At 36.8% G+C, this 15,533-nt stretch overlaps 4 protein-coding genes and 1 non-coding gene across 5 annotated transcripts; 1 reads left to right on the forward strand and 4 right to left on the reverse strand.

Annotated features, from left to right (window-relative positions):
• Window positions 1-1,311: 1,311 nt before the first annotated feature.
• Window positions 1,312-1,393, reverse strand: TRNAS-CGA (transfer RNA serine (anticodon CGA)). The gene has a single exon. It is a non-coding gene; the product is annotated as a tRNA-Ser (tRNA).
• Window positions 1,394-1,480: 87 nt separating this feature from the next.
• LOC110412334 (Thioredoxin superfamily protein) lies at window positions 1,481-4,098 on the reverse strand. Its single transcript, XM_021422866.2, has 5 exons — window positions 3,673-4,098; window positions 3,447-3,512; window positions 3,143-3,283; window positions 2,053-2,145; window positions 1,481-1,873 (listed from the first exon to the last, which is right to left on the reverse strand). Exons 1-5 carry the CDS (start codon window positions 3,943-3,945, stop codon window positions 1,667-1,669), a joined length of 780 nt encoding a protein of 259 aa, XP_021278541.1. The 5' UTR covers window positions 3,946-4,098; the 3' UTR covers window positions 1,481-1,666.
• A 727-nt stretch (window positions 4,099-4,825) lies between these two features.
• Window positions 4,826-7,114, reverse strand: LOC110412020 (NAD(P)-binding Rossmann-fold superfamily protein). Its single transcript, XM_021422421.2, has 6 exons — window positions 6,904-7,114; window positions 6,623-6,795; window positions 6,350-6,535; window positions 6,084-6,246; window positions 5,230-5,416; window positions 4,826-5,114 (listed from the first exon to the last, which is right to left on the reverse strand). The coding sequence occupies exons 1-6, from the start codon at window positions 7,019-7,021 to the stop codon at window positions 4,970-4,972; spliced, it is 972 nt and encodes a 323-aa protein (XP_021278096.1). The 5' UTR covers window positions 7,022-7,114; the 3' UTR covers window positions 4,826-4,969.
• A 461-nt stretch (window positions 7,115-7,575) lies between these two features.
• Window positions 7,576-10,044, reverse strand: LOC110412021 (ferritin-3, chloroplastic-like). Its single transcript, XM_021422422.1, has 8 exons — window positions 9,674-10,044; window positions 9,302-9,385; window positions 9,148-9,208; window positions 8,974-9,061; window positions 8,332-8,393; window positions 8,126-8,191; window positions 7,953-8,016; window positions 7,576-7,813 (listed from the first exon to the last, which is right to left on the reverse strand). Exons 1-8 carry the CDS (start codon window positions 9,997-9,999, stop codon window positions 7,764-7,766), a joined length of 801 nt encoding a protein of 266 aa, XP_021278097.1. The 5' UTR covers window positions 10,000-10,044; the 3' UTR covers window positions 7,576-7,763.
• A 1,848-nt stretch (window positions 10,045-11,892) lies between these two features.
• Window positions 11,893-14,632, forward strand: LOC110412382 (O-Glycosyl hydrolases family 17 protein). Its single transcript, XM_021422915.1, is given in 3 exon segments — window positions 11,893-12,145; window positions 12,147-12,377; window positions 13,067-14,632. Coding segments are annotated over 3 exon segments (1,482 nt in total). The 5' UTR covers window positions 11,893-12,029; the 3' UTR covers window positions 14,202-14,632.
• The last annotated feature ends 901 nt before the right edge of the window (window positions 14,633-15,533 follow it).

Consider the following 15,533-nt stretch of genomic DNA (forward strand, 5'->3'; position numbering starts at 1 on the left):
ACAAAGATTTGTGAGCCACCACCGTATTTATACTCCTTTTATATATATTCTCAGCTTTCTTTTGTCTTTCTCTCTTGCGTTACCTCAGTTTGGTGAAGTTTTAAATGATATTTTAGGTTCCATAAATTTATATTCAATGAATAGTGAACGTAAAAATTCATTTTATTGTCAATGAATCAAACACTGTCAGCGTCGTTAGGAGTTAAATCGAGATTGACTGATACGGCATATATATTATAGTGTATAAAGCATATAGGTTTTTGATTTTGAGAAGAAATGGTTAGGCAAAATGGGGTGTTGGTCGGAGGAGAATTGGGAGGCAGAGGGCTATAATCTACAAGAGAAGAAGGGGTTTGGGGCTTAAAATGTTTTTGCATTGAATTGAAGGTAAGCAAGTAACGAGCGAGGTGGACCCTTCGTACAGCAGAGAGAGAGGAGAGAAGTCTGACGAGGGGAAGCAAAAGCAGTAAAGCCAAAGCCCAAGAAAGATTGGAAGATGAAAGAAAGGAAAATGCAAATGCAAATGCGAGCGAGTAGGACAGTACGTGTGGGTCCCTGCCGGTTTGAAAACCTGTTGTTTTGGTCGCCGACAGCATATCAGGGGCGTAGATTTCTCTGACAAAAACGGTGCATGTTGATGATGGTGGTGATGATGATGATGATGATAGTCTTGGTCTCTCTGGCCTTTGCTCTCTTTTCTTATCCTCACTTCCCGCCTCCTTTATTCTTTTCCCTCCGGCTTTGCCTTTAACCTAATTACCCTGTTTTTGCTTTTACAGAGAAAGAAAGGAAGACGTGCTTAGGACATGCAATGGAAGGATCAGTTCCCGGACAAAAGATTTGTCTAAATATGAACAAGAGGACAAAACTAGGAAAAGGTAGAGAGAATGGGTAATGGCTAATGGCTCCCACATGATTACATGATCATTTTGACTAACTGCAAAAAATTTCCATGTGCCCCTTAACCTAATTATCACGAGTTACAATCAATATTTGCCCCCGTGATCACTTTGTCTACATTCTGTTTATATCTTATTTTTCCTCATTTCTTGTTTGAGTGTTGACAGTTCGTTCCGAAGCTAGAATTGATGTATCAAGATCTAATGGGAAAGGAAGTGGTCCATTAAAGTTAAAGCATGGGCCATGAGAAGGGGTGTGTTGGGCTGTCTTGGTTTTAACATGAGGTCCCAGAGGTTTGGAACCAGGAAAACAACCCACTAATTGATGGGGTTGGGCCGTCATGTCATGATTTACATAGGAGAGGAGAGCTCCAATATGTGCTTTGCTCTAGAACCCAAAATGGTTTTTAGTCGTCGACAGCAGGATTCGAACCTACGCAGGCAGGGCCCAACAGATTTCGAGTCTGTCTCCTTAACCACTCGGACATATCGACAACTGCGGCTGGGGGATTTACCTACCATCAAAACTTGCTTTCTCACGCAGAAGGAATAGAACAGTTTTCTTGAGAGGTGCCTTCAACACACATAGTATTTTGCAGATGATCTGTCATGATAAGTGGTTTATCAAAGTCCACATTACATGCAGTTCAGTCCTAGTGCAAAAACTGCACTGACGATATACATTAACAATCTAACTAGAATCCAATCAAATAGCAACAGCAAAGTATATTAGGACATTTATGCATTATGTATAAAACGGAAAGCAATTACATAGAAGTCGCCATCTTCCATATCCACGATATCACAGACGATATGGTTCTTGACAATAATGTTGGTGCTGGTATCTCCTTATAGCATACTGGATGGATTAATTTTTCACCATAGATTCGATTGAAGGATAGTCCACTGCAAGGCTTGGGCACAGCAGCACCTTTATAAGCCTTGCACACATAGCTTATATAGTTTTCATAGTCCTGCAACCAGAGATATTACATCCTTTTATTGAATAACGATCAATATTGGCATTGTTCAAAATCCTACATTTGAGCAATGGACAAGATAATTGGGATCATCTAATGCCCTGGGATTGATAAAATGAAGCTGGGTTGCAGTGTTATACATTTCTATTGATCTGATAGTGAAGGGAACGAACCTCATAAAGTGGCTGTCCATCCACAACAACCCAAGGCACATATGTATGAGGAGGTTCGAGGGCATTAGTTTCAGCTGCATATTGTAGTTCAAGCTGCATAAAGATAACAATTCCTTATTAAGCCAATTTATTATGCATGGTATAAAATGTTTTGACATGATAAAGTAAAGAAAACAACAGAAGAGGTGAAAGAACATAACAAAAAATAGTTGAAGTTGGTCAACATGACATAAACTATGACATGGTATGCCTAAAATTATGAGCATGAGCAACGTATTGTCCATAAGGAAGACAAACAACCTACTCTCTGAAAATTAGAATAATATCTTCTAAGCACACTAATAGTCCAGTCTTATTAGTGGTAGTTTTCTACACATAATAGCAGGTGCTTGTGAAGTTATTCGCTTACCATTCATTCACAGTCAAAATATCCATAATTCAAGAGTTAATACATGAAAGCAAATTATTAGAAGAGACAATAACATTAAAGATCATAACAATTGTACAGCTGAGCAGTGCTTAGTCCTTTCTATTCCTCTTTATACTTTGACTCAGTCTAGCCGGCCAAATTTCATTTATGCCTTTCTTCTTTTTCTGTTCCAATGATGACTTGCACACAATCACATAACAAATAGCAGAGTTCCTCATAGGAATCAGCAAAGCAGAAACATTTTTCTTCTGGTACAAAGTTTCTTCAGGTAGATAAAATCACGACAGGAAATAAGACAACAGCCTGTTATTGCTACGTCTCTAAAATCAGTTCGACAACAAAAGAATCACAGATGTCTATCTATTACGGATATTGGCATCATGAAGAAGCACTTTCCCATATGCACCTTAAATCTCAAATCAAAGTATCATAAGCTTACAAGTCAAAGTTGTGGATCCTTGCTCAACTTCTGTAAGGCTAATTAATGCATGCACCAGGATACACTTTAGAAACATTCATCTATCTCAACTGTTTAGTTGAATAAAACGTGAATACAAACATATACTTTGACAGAATATTCTACTGACAGGACTAACAAAATACAGCTCACATCACATGAACGAACACTGCCAAATTGTAGCATAGAGAGTAGAGACTAACCTTTAGCCCAAGTCCATTGCTATAGCAATCTGAGATGGGCTTTGAATCCAACCCCAATTTCCCATAGCACGATTCCCATTCAAGGTACTTGCGCTCATACACCAACGTCTCAACGCAATAGATAAAAGGGAAATGGTCATTCTGCATCACAACATCCTCCCCTTAACATAACGCTTATTACATATTTCACAGGTTGGAATCACGAAGAAGTAAATCTCCAATTAGTTCAACATATCCTAATAAGGGTTTTAAACTTTGAGGCGAAGTCAACTATAAAACACGGTGAGAACATGGAAAAATTTACCAGTTGAGGCCAGGCATCAATCGCACAAGCTTCAATAGTGTTCAACAAGCATTCACCAGGACCATGCTGCAATAAAAGAAAAAGGGAAAGCTTTACGGCTGAAGAGTAGATGCAAACAAATCATTGCCCCTTTTTTCTGGGAAAAAACAATAAACCAAAAGCCCAGTTGAAAATCTCTATCGAATTTAGAAAAAAGAAAAAACAGTCGAATGTAATAAAAATAGACCTGGCAAGCAAAGGTGTCGTTGCCTTTGAGTTTGGCGTTTCCCCAAGGAACGAGGCGGAGATCGACGATCGACAACAGATCATCTTCGAAGAGCTTAACTAGGTAATTGATGATGAAATTGGCGCTGTACGGACACAGGGATTCGTAGTATAAAGTCAAGGACACTTTGTGTGAATCGGAAGGAAGGGTAATCTCGGAAGCTGAAGAAAATGGGCAGAGCAAGAAGAGGCAACATAACAAAGAAAGGGCAACCGCTAGTCGAGAAGCTGCCATTGAGGGAAAAGCAAAGACCGCAAGATCCAAAGACTGAATTTTAGTTATTCTTTTTCAGGGTCGATGAGTCTTTTTTCCTTCTACTTCTTCTTTTTAACATAGGAGCTGTAGCAGAGCGCGAATCCGTTGCTCCCGCCACCAGTCAGAACGGCTAATATTTGCCATAGATTCTTTCGTGTACTAAATTACAAAAGGCCCTGCATTTTCCTATAAACGGCACGTTTTGATTACCGGATTGGAATAGAATAAAAAAATATAATTATTTTATGAAAATAGAATAAAAAACTAAAATATAATAATTATTATGTAATTTAATTTATAAAATAAAATAAAATAAAAATTATTATTATAATTCATTTTGATATTTGGTCGATAAGAACAGTCTTAAAATAGTAAATACATGATTATTTTGAGGAATAACCATTATTTGGAATGATTATTCCTCACCTCAAAAACCAACCAAATGAGAAGAATAAAAATGAAAAAAGAATTAAGTGGGGAATGGCTTAGTTATTCCCCATACCAATTGTGCCAAAAATGTTTTTCCAAAGTGCTTTCCAATATTATATCATGTTTGGAAGCAAATATTATAAAACGAAATTAAACTTGTTGATCCAAAAGAATTCTTTTACATCCCCTACGAGAGTAAAATAATTTTCCGAGAATAAATTTTTCACCTCCTTCCGCTACTTACCTGTTCCTCGATCCTTCCTTGCAAATATATTTTTTATTGATATTTTTATAATATCACGGTAAAAATATTTTTGTTAGCTAAGGGAGAGAAATGTGTTTCTCTACCTTATAAAACAGGTATGATACGAGTTAAAAATCGAACAATGGAAAAATAGAAGGTTAATAGTTTGCCTTGTGGAATCTGGGATTTATGGATAAGTAACCATCTTTCCTACCAGATATGTCTTTAAGAGTTATTGTTACAACTTACTGTCTCTCCTCCTGAAACTATTCACACAGGTCTTTCACTCTTTAATTATACAACACGGGCTATCAGCTCAGAAGCTACATTTCATGAAATTAAGTCCTTGCTTTTCAAACTTTCAACAGCATCCTTGATGATCTGCTCCATGGGAAGGAATTCCAACCCCAAGTCCATCAGCTTTTGAGATCCATTCTTAGCCCTCAACAGTCCAGGTTGAGTGTCCCTCGGCAAACTACACCAAGATGCAAGTAAGTAAGGATTTAGAGGTAGTGATACTATTGGAAAATTTGAAGAAAGATACACATGTGCCATTGATTTTATAGGTGCATGAAGCATGACGTCGTTACCTGGGCACGTTATATTCAGGGTAAAGTTCAGCAACCTTGGCGACGAAGTCACCATAATGAGATATAGCTTCGACACACAAGTGCCTTCCGGTTGCTGATGAGTTCTCATACACCAAGATGTGTGCTAAGGCAACATCTTTGAAATGGACAGATCCCATGAAAATGTCCTGATATGTGTCTGTGCAGCCTGCAACAAGAGAATCATTTTTCATATTCCAGCTTCAAAGAAGAGGAAAACAAACTAGTGAAAAGTGATGAATTAAATGGAGACTCCCCAGCACAAATCTTTACAGACAGCATCCGATACTTGCAAGTTATGATTCAATGTGAACATTTATTTCAGGCCTCAATCAGATGATCAGAATTGGCAAGACTTTTACCACAAAAGTAAGGTAAACTACAAAACTGCACGTTGGTCTCAAACATTCCCCATGCTTGTTGTTTGATGCATGATAACAGCTTATTCTTTTAACAAGAAGTTAATTTGCATCTCATGCTAATGGTACTTTTTCCAGATATGGTGCAAAATGGTGGACTAATATGTCACTCAGCATCCAAAGATACAGCGAGCAACCTGGCCTCCGACAAGCAGTAAAAGTTTCACACCAATTGACAATGAAGCTTCAAACAAATAAGGTCTAATCCAATTTCTTACATTAACAAAAACCAAACTAATAGGGACTCTGTCAAAATCAATTGGCAAGCTAAGAGCACAAAATTCATTCCATCTATCTAGAGAGATGAATTTTGAGATTGATCAAATGCAACACATAGACCTTACAGAATCTTATTCAATTCTGCCCATTTGAACAGAAAATGCAACTAATAACAATGTAGCTTGAGAAAAATATTACCTTGCAGAAGGCGTAAGAACAACAACATGCTAGCATTAAGGGTTGGAGGAATATTAGGGCCCAGCACGGTGCCCGGATTAACCACCACCACATCCAAACCTTTCTCCTTGGAGAATTCCCATGCCGCCTTCTCAGCTAGTGTTTTAGAAATTGAATACCATAACTAGCTCAACCAACAATGACCAAAATCCATTTTTGATCAGCCCCATTGTTTCCTTACAAGGTTCCATAACAACATAGCCATATAAGAGAAACAAAAAACTTACTTCATTGTGCTTGCAGTACTCGATATCAGACCAACAATCCTCTGCTTTGATCTTATCTGCTGGCCAGTTCGGGCTGGGCGTAATGGCGGAGATGGAAGACGTGACGACCACGCGCTTAACACAGAGCTCTTTGGCAGCTGTCAGTACATTGAGCGTTCCTTTAATTGCAGGATCCAAAAGCTCCTTCTGTTAAACAAACATAAGAGTAACTATAATCTCCTACAGCTAATATTTGAAAAAATAATATAATTAGTTAAGCGAGCGCGCGGATGCCTGAGGGTCGTGAACTCGGTCGACGATGCAGGGAGAGGCGAGGTGGAAGACACCAGCACAGCCGTTGATCGCGGCGGCGATCGAATCATAATCGAGGAGATCGATCTGGAAGAGGCGGAGACGTGACTCCGCTCCTTCTAGAGATTCCAGATGCTTCGTTTCTTTCTCATCCTCTGCAACAGGGAAAAAGGCGAAGAAAATGAAATTAGCTTCAATTCCTCATCGGAAGGCTTGGAAAATGAAGAACATTCGGGAAAAAAAAACGATGAAAATGAAGTAACTGAGATTTTTGACGGTCCCGTGGACGGTGTAGCCGCGAGCCAGGAGGAGTTTGACGAGCCAAGAGCCGATGCTGCCACTGGCTCCGGTTACGCACACTACCTCCCTCTGTGTCGACATCTCTAAACCGATTCTCTTAGCTGCTCTGGCACTGGAGATTGAGTGACTGTTGATGCAGTGTTGAAAGCTAGCGATATTTTCTTTCTTTTCGGCTTTTCCGTCTGTTTTAAGTTAAAGGCCGTCGATAAAAGGTGTCAGATTCTCTTGTTGAATTGGCCTTTTCCTGTATAATGGGCCGTGGCCCGTTACCCATGATTTTCTTTTCTTGTTGGAGTAAATAAATTTGTTTCTGGTGTACTTTTAATTTTTTTAATATGAGAAAGCTTTAATGATTTTTATTTTTCAAGAATATTATTTAAGATTTTTAAAACATTAAAAATATTTTAAGAGAATATAGATATTAAGGTGAAAATTGTCACCTTACTTAAATTTTGATTGAATTTTTTGTTATTATATTTTCAATATCATTGATTTGTAGATAAAAAATAACGAAATTGAAATATCTTGCGAATTCGTAGATTCGTAAATAAACGTAAGGAAATTGAAATATTTTATGAAATGAACATTGTAAATTTTTATCAATTCTGTTAGTTTATCTCCAGATCCATGTAATTGTATGATATAGTACCATACAGAAATGGCCTTTTGTTTTTTCATTAAGAACTATCTTTGGGAAAGCATCATAAAATCTATTACCAAACATAACCAACATAGGTACTTCAGGAAGTTCACTCTCACATGCGGAAAGTTAAGTGGGGAGGGAAAACTGATATGGTACTAAAGTTTATTCTGTAATTCTTCATCATGCAGCCAACAGATCATGGCTGAGCATCTGATCAAAGTGCCAAACACCTGCAACACCATGAATGCAATAGAATTTGAAGTCAGTGGAAAACTGAACTCTGGGTTCACCTTAATTATGTGTTTAGGCATGATGTAAATGATTTCTTCAAATTGTATTATGATGTGAAACAACGCAATTAAGAATTACCATGTCCTGTGCCCACCCTCCGCAACTGAGAGACATATTGTGAGAGTTTCTCAATGGATTCAACCTAATTGGAAGATAGAAATTGGTTCAATGTAAGCAAAACTAATATAACCGGATGACTGAAGAATGATATTCTTCTAAGGAAGAAGCAGAAGTCTGAGTGGTTACTTCACCTGTTCAGTCAAGAATTCGGATTCGATGAAGTCTAGCAGATGCACATCGTTTACTTCATTAGCCATCTGTAAGATTAAGAATGTAATTTAATTATATATGCTTCATGTGATAAGTTCCATGAAAAACACTACTGATGATTCTATTTGAAAGTTGCAAAGGCAAAATGAAATTTATCTTTGGGTTCAAGAGAGAAAAAGAGACGTACTTTGTGTAAATTTAGAAGCTTCTCATTGTTCAACTTTTCCAGGGACAATGCAAGTTCCATTGCTGAAACAAAAATTGTAAGACATTAGTACCAAAGAGGAGCAAGATAAAACAACTTGAAAAGAACTGCAGTAATTAAGGAAGCCAAAGATTGACATCGAGGCATATCAATTTCATCAAGTTAATCATACAAATTCTTGTATGGGCCTCTTTGCATATGAATGGCAGTCATGCAGCACTGTCTGTTAAAGACTTGAATGCAAGGGCACAGAAGTGCTGAGCTCACAATGTGTAAAAACTTCTTCCCCCCTTCCCCCTCCCCCCTCCCCCCACTCCCCAGGTGTCTTATCTTGAATGAGTGCTTTCATTACTGTACTACTGCAATAAATTGTGGTTTGGGTTGATGATTTCATCCATGCTATCTACATGCTGTATCATCTGTAGAAATCAAATTCTTATGTACATTTTTTTTGGGTATATGCTATTTTATTCATCCAAAGAGAGCAGGGAAATTCATATGCAGTCAAGCAAGCACAGTGCTACCACAAGTTCACAACATCGGAACAAGAGTTGTTCATTTGCAAAATTTCACGGATTCATGTACACCTAAATCATTTATCAATGCCCAAAACACAAAACTAACCATAAAGTGCATCGCCTTTCTCAGCATGATCAAATTCTGATAGGGGCAACAGAATGGACTGCAGCTGAACTTTTCCTCCTCGTTTGTTCTGATAATGAGCACAGAATGAGTTAAGGCATGATGAGACAGGAAAGGTTTACAAGTTAAACGAATATGATGCACAGCAACATTCACCTGGTATTCCATCAACTTCTCAGCATGCTGCCTTTCTTCAACACTTGAATCCTTGAAGAATCTGTAATCACAAAGATGGACTACCTAAGACTGAACAAATGGTATATAGAAGAGCCAAATATATCCGGGAGATTTTGGGTTTACAACACATTACTTGGCACAGCCCTTGAGAGCAACATTGTCTCTGTCGAAATAGGCGTACATGGCGTGATACACATAAGAGACACTGTACTCCACACTGATTAAGTAAACAGAAACCTTTTATTTTGTGATTATGAGAAGAATCTTCAACAAATAAAGAGACCCCCATCATTTTTTCTTCCACTGATTAAAAATATTGACAGATTCAAAGAGACAAAAATACCAAAAGGATTTATGAAAAGGAATGCATGCGGCAGATTACTTTTCATTTTCAATCTTTGGGCACTCCGTGGTTTTCATGGAAATGAAAACATTGCAAGAAACAGAAGGATTAGAATAAGAAAAGGAAGTACAGAGCTAAGGAAAGGGTCATGGAAAAACTGACTTGATCTGTTCATTAATGGCAGTCTCGCACTGGCCTGTGTACTTATGGCGAGCGAGAGAGGCTTGTGGGACAGTAGGGACAAGAAGAAGATCTTTCTTCACTTCTTCGAATGGCTCGAACACTACGTCCAAAACGGGTCTATTGTTAGCCTCTTTTGAAGCCAAAACGACACCCCCAACACCACCATCCTTCCTCTGTGGATACTTCACAGCATGGATCAACCCGTTTGAGTACTTCAACGAAGAACACGGACGAGATAAACCGACATTCTCTCTTCGCAAGAATGAAGAAGAAACAGAGAAAGAACAAGATTTGGTTAGAAGCATTTTTGTTTCCAGGAAGAGATTGAATGGATGGGGAAATGGAGATGAAGCGACGAAGGTGGCAGAGTGAATGCGGTGGGGAGGATATATCTAGGTGGCTAGGGGAATTCGTGACCGTTGATGATGAAATATGTGGATGGTTAGGATTGATTAAAGTAGAGAGGGCGCGTGGCTGGCTCGTGGTCCGCGTGACCCAAGCTCCAGTTTCCTTGAAGATAGTGATTTTGCTAATTTTGGATGTTTTTTATTTAACAAAGTGTATTCCCATTTCAAAATTCAGATATTTTTTCAAGTTTTTTATTTTTATTTTTCTTATATTAGTTTTATTTCATAAATGATAAAAAATCCTAAAATATCTTTATTTTTGTCCTTTTTCTTTCTTATCAAGTTGGTCGGCGATGCTACTTTACGTTACCCCGTAACTGAATCTCCTTGGAGAGCACCGTCAGCTCCGTTGGAGAGTGTCACCAATCACGAGTGGTCAGTGGAGATTTTTATTTTTAAAAAAAGAAAAAATTAAAAATTTAAAATCATAATTTATATAATAATATTTTTTAAAATTAATAAAAATATTAATAATTGATTAATAACATAATTTATATATCAAAATATTATTTTGAAAAAGAGTATTCATTTGAAAATTAATAAACTTATTTATAATTACAATCAAAAGTAAAAGAAATTAATTTATTTTATTTTAAAAAAAATCAATTGGTATAAGCTTTTTATTTTTTTTCTGTGCTTCATATTTCCATAAAAAATATGAAAGAATATTTTTAATAATTAAAATTTAAAATCTTTTAGACGTTTCAAATCTAAATATTCAAGACAAAATCGTTTTTAAGTTTAATGAATTTTAAAACAAAAACAAGAAAGTACAATTAATTTTTAAGTATAAATTCAATTTTCCATTGCAACATTTGGACTTTAGAATCCAATTACTTAAAATGATTTTTTACCTTACTAATTTTTTTAAATAAGATCAAATCATTAATTAGTACTTATATACATTCTATATATATATAATCATTAAAAATTTGTAAAAATTCTAACTTTAGTCAAGTTTATCAAATGATACGAAGTGAAAACTATTTAGACTCTCCTTTTCTTCTTTTAAATGCACTCATTTTGTTTGTTATTTTGTACGGTATTTCAAATCATTCCTAAATACCCTTTTCCCTATTCTTTTTCCTTAAGATTTGTATGTAAAAAGGTATTGCCCATTTGTCTTATGCCTTCTCTTCTTTTATCTCTTTCTCCTAACAAATGCCAATTATCTACTTTGACAAGTAACTATATAATTCTTAGGTTGTCAAATGTTGAGTCAAATCAAGTGAAGTCGTCTCTCTCTTAAAGCAATGGAGGATTGAAATTAATGCATTCAACCAAGGTGGTTGGCACACATTGAATATTTGAAAAAGTATATAAAAAAAGGAGGGAAAATTGATTTAAAAAAAAGTCCTTTTAAGGCTTTTAAAATAAAAGGTACTAAGAAATAGAAAATAATTATTTTTATTTTTCAATTATTTTAATATAAAAATCATAAAAATAGAAGAAAACACTTCTCATTTTAAGACATTATAAAATGAGAAAATAAACAAAAAAATAGACAAGAATTGAAATATAAAATTTTACGTGTATGTATTTTGATTCGGTAATTGATGCATAATATTTAAAAAATTAAAATTAAAATTAAAATTTTTTGATAAGTAACTTTGGTAAAAAAGAATTTAAAATTATTTGTTAAAAAGAGGATACATTTCTTGAAAAAATCTGAAAAAAAGAAAAAAAAATACTGAAAATGACATTAATCAAAACCCAAAAGAAAAATACAGAAAGTACATGCAGCTAAAAAGGGCAAAGTAAAAACAATCCTAAAAGGCAAATGGAGACAGGTTGCAGACTGGCATTCATGGTTGCGAGAGCCACCTTTATTTCTTGAAAGCGAAAAGCCCACCAAGAAAAACAGAGCACACCCATTTCTTCTTCACTCCACCAACCAAAAACCCAAAAGCTTTTTTCAATACACTCGTATGCTGCCTCAAAATCTCTTCCTAATACTCCTCCTGGTCCTCACATTTCCATGCCTCCTTGGGTCTACAGCTGGAGCGATTGGGGTCAACTGGGGTGCCATGTCTTCCCACCCTCTCCGGCACCAAGGTGGTGGAGCTCTTGAAGTCCAACAACGTCTCCAAAGTCAAGCTCTTTGATGCCGAGCCGCTCGTGCTGCAAGCGCTCTCTGGCTCCAACATTGCTGTCACCGTGGGCATCCCTAATTCCATGCTCAAAGCTCTCAACTCCTCCAGGAAAGCTGCTGAGAGTTGGGTCCATGATAATGTCACCCGCTACTTTTCTCATGGTCGAGCTGGAGTTCGGATTGAGTATGTTTCTTGCTCCCCCTGCTTGGTTCTTTTGCTTCTCGGATTTAGACTTCAATCCATGGTTTGGTTTTGAGGCATATATTTGTTTCTGTTTTTGATAATGGGGCATGCATTTTTCTTGTTTGGGCATTAGGATCTTCATTTAATTTTTGATGTTAGGGTTTGAAACACTAGAGAAGCCGCTAAAGATTCTGCTGTGCGCTTGAAATTTGATCATCGGGTTTGTCTTTGATGATTAAGATTCTTCCTATTAGCTTGGTCACTACATATCTATGTCTTCAGCACCAAAATTCTCTTCTTCATTACAAACATATTTAAGTTCTATCAGACTTCTATGGTTTGGCATTGGGATTTTTTTTTTCCTGCTAGAACGTCAAACGGCAATGAAACACAAGGACAGACCAATATCTTTGTTCAGTCCAATGATTTTGTGAATAAATGACCATCTCAAACAACATAGTGATGCAAAGTATTTGTGATTATGTGTTATTTCTTAATCATTTTGTCTTCAAGAGTAACTCCACCTGTTTTGAGGGTTTACTTCTCATAGCTAGTGGTAAAATTTTGTCTGATCGTTATGGATTGGGATAATTTTTTCCTGAGTAAAGCTCTTTTTTCCTTTTAATATAATAGATTTTGCTTTAGAGTTTTTCTTTTTCTGTGTGTATGTCTGAGTGGACCTATTGTAGGTATGTTGCTGTTGGAGATGAACCATTTCTCCAAAGTTATGGTGAGCAATTTCACCCTTTTGTCATTGGAGCAGCCATGAACATCCAAGCAGCTTTAACAAAAGCAAACTTGGCAAGCGAAGTTAAAGTTGTTGTTCCATGTAGTTTTGATACCTTCATGGCAGAATCCAGCCTGCCTTCAAAAGGACACTTCAGGGCTGACCTCAACAAAACCATGATCGAACTACTGACATTTCTCAGCAAATATCACTCTCCTTTCTTTGTGACTATTTCTCCGTTTATAAGTTTCCAACAGAGCAAGAACATATCCCTCGACTTTTCTCTTTTCAAAGAAAATGTGCGCCCTCATAATGACAGCCATAGAACATACAAAAACAGCTTTGACTTAAGCTACGATACCCTTGTTACTGCATTATCAAAGATTGGGTTTCCAGAAATGGATATAGTTGTTGCACGCATTGGTTGGCCTACTGATGGAGCAGCCAATGCAACCACATCTGTTGCTGAGACATTTATGAAAGGCCTCATTGATCACCTTCATAGCAAGACTGGAACTCCGCTCAGACCTAAGAATCCACCAATAGAAACATTCATATTTAGCCTCTTAGATGAGGACCAGCGAAGCATAACCTCTGGAAATTTTGAAAGACATTGGGGTGTGTTCACGTTTGATGGCCAAGCCAAGTACCATGTTAACTTTGGCCAGGGTTCAAAAAACCTTGTGAATGCTCAATTTGTTGAATACCTTCCTTCAAAATGGTGTGTTGTAAACAATAACAAAGATTTGTCTAATGCAACTGCAAGTGCTTTGGAGGCGTGTTCTGTGTCTGATTGTACTGTGCTGTCTCCTGGTGGTTCCTGTTCCAATATCAGTTGGCCTGGTAATATATCATATGCATTTAATAGCTACTACCAGCAGCATGATCAAAGGGCAGACAGCTGTGATTTTGGGGGGTTTGGTCTCATCACCACTGTTGATCCGTCGGTTGGTAACTGCAGATTCTTTGTTGAGCTACAAACTTCTCATTCAACTTCTATTCATGAGGCATATCTCTTTCAACGGATAATATTGCTAATTCCCTACCTCTTTGCATGCTTATTGGTATTTCACATAGTAGATCCTCCATGTTTTTAAAGTTGCATCAGGCTTGTTGCTGTGGTATTTGTGATGTATGCCATTTAGATCAGTCCCAAAGCTTTCTTTGTTTCTGATTTCCAGTTGAAAGAGAAGGACGGAGGGAATTGGAAATTGACCTCCAAGTTTTGTCTATTGGCAGTTCATTTTGAGGTTGTTTCTGACCCTTTCATTTGAAAAGATTTTCTAATCCAAGTATAGCATCAAAGTGATGATCTGACAACAAAGATTTGGATCATTGAACATTCCCTTTTCTCTTTTGCTGTTATCCCTCTTGATTGTGCTTGGTCATATTTGAGTTTGTAGTGTTACTTTTCCTCCTAAAGAGTTTGAGTCATCTTGCATGAAAAGCACAGCAGTATGCCATTCCTTCCATGCAACCTTTTTAGTCTGTTGTAGACAGAAGATTATTCAATTGTAAAGAAAGGAAGTAAAAGCATATTTAAAAACCAATTAAAAATTATTCAACAAAAGTAAATAATCAAAGGTAAGGATTAATCGATTTCAACCGAATAAATCAATTAAAACTGATTGAATTTGGTTCAATTTGTTTAGTTTTAATTTTAATCGATTACTTGATTCGGTTCAATTATTTTAATCAATTTCAAAAAGATCCATCATTACGTTATAATATATTATATAAAATATATATTTATGTATAAACATTATTAATTTATAATATAAATATAAAAAGATAATAAAGCCTATCCAATTGAATAAAATGAAAATCTATTTAGATTATTTCAATTTTTAAAGTATAAGTTAATTGATTTAATTAATTTTTTTTAAAATTAATTATTTAGATTTTTAAAATTTTAAAATCGATAAGTACGCGTGCAAGCCTTCTAAATGCTAATAAATGTACGCCCATCGTTTTTCCACGCAGAAGTCATCAGAACCGTTAGATCAAGGAATTGTATGCGAGTAACCGCACAGAAGAAAAAATGCGGAAACTATTAGTCCCTCTTTTGGCTAAGGAGCAAAAAAAAGGCCTCAGGAGACGGCCTTTTTATTTTATTCGATACTGCCACACATTTCACATAATTTTTATTATGCCCTAAGTCTCTCTCTCTCGTTTTTTCTTGAAGAGGAATAAGAAAAAGTAGAAGCCCTAGATACATCGTTAAAGGATGTACGGTCAAGACGGAGGGGAAGCTGCTCAGCCTTCATATGGCGGTGGATATGGTGGAGGTTACGCAGGAGGAGGAGGTGGTGGTGGTGGCTATGGAGGATATGGAGGGGACAGTGGTTATGGAGGTGGTGGTGGTGGACGTGGTGGAGGTCATGGCGGCCGAGGTGGAGGTAGGGGTGGAGGTTCTCAAAGTCGAGGTA

The sequence above is a fragment of the Theobroma umbraticum genome, unplaced genomic scaffold (genome assembly GCF_002168275.2).
Source record: "Theobroma umbraticum cultivar Fairchild unplaced genomic scaffold, ASM216827v3 scaffold_95.0, whole genome shotgun sequence".
NCBI classification, from domain to species: Eukaryota; Viridiplantae; Streptophyta; class Magnoliopsida; order Malvales; family Malvaceae; genus Theobroma; species Theobroma umbraticum.

Bases quoted from the DNA above. Each gene is read 5' to 3' on its own strand.
- LOC110412020 (XM_021422421.2), bottom strand. From the start codon at position 7,021: ATGTCGACACAGAGGGAGGTAGTGTGCGTAACCGGAGCCAGTGGCAGC. The intron at 6,796-6,903 runs GTTACTTCATTT...TCCCTGTTGCAG, and splicing joins CGGGACCGTCAAAAATCTCA to AGGATGAGAAAGAAACGAAG. The intron at 6,536-6,622 runs GCATCCGCGCGC...TTTGTTTAACAG, and splicing joins ACCGAGTTCACGACCCTCAG to AAGGAGCTTTTGGATCCTGC.
- LOC110412334 (XM_021422866.2), bottom strand. From the start codon at position 3,945: ATGGCAGCTTCTCGACTAGCGGTTGCCCTTTCTTTGTTATGTTGCCTC. The intron at 3,513-3,672 runs GTCTATTTTTAT...CTTTTATTGCAG, and splicing joins ACGACACCTTTGCTTGCCAG to CATGGTCCTGGTGAATGCTT. The intron at 2,146-3,142 runs GTTAGTCTCTAC...ATCTTTATGCAG, and splicing joins GCAATGGACTTGGGCTAAAG to CTTGAACTACAATATGCAGC.
- LOC110412021 (XM_021422422.1), bottom strand. From the start codon at position 9,999: ATGCTTCTAACCAAATCTTGTTCTTTCTCTGTTTCTTCTTCATTCTTG. The intron at 9,209-9,301 runs GTAATGTGTTGT...TTGTGATTACAG, and splicing joins GCTCTCAAGGGCTGTGCCAA to ATTCTTCAAGGATTCAAGTG. The intron at 7,814-7,952 runs GTAATTCTTAAT...ATGGTGTTGCAG, and splicing joins GAGGGTGGGCACAGGACATG to GTGTTTGGCACTTTGATCAG.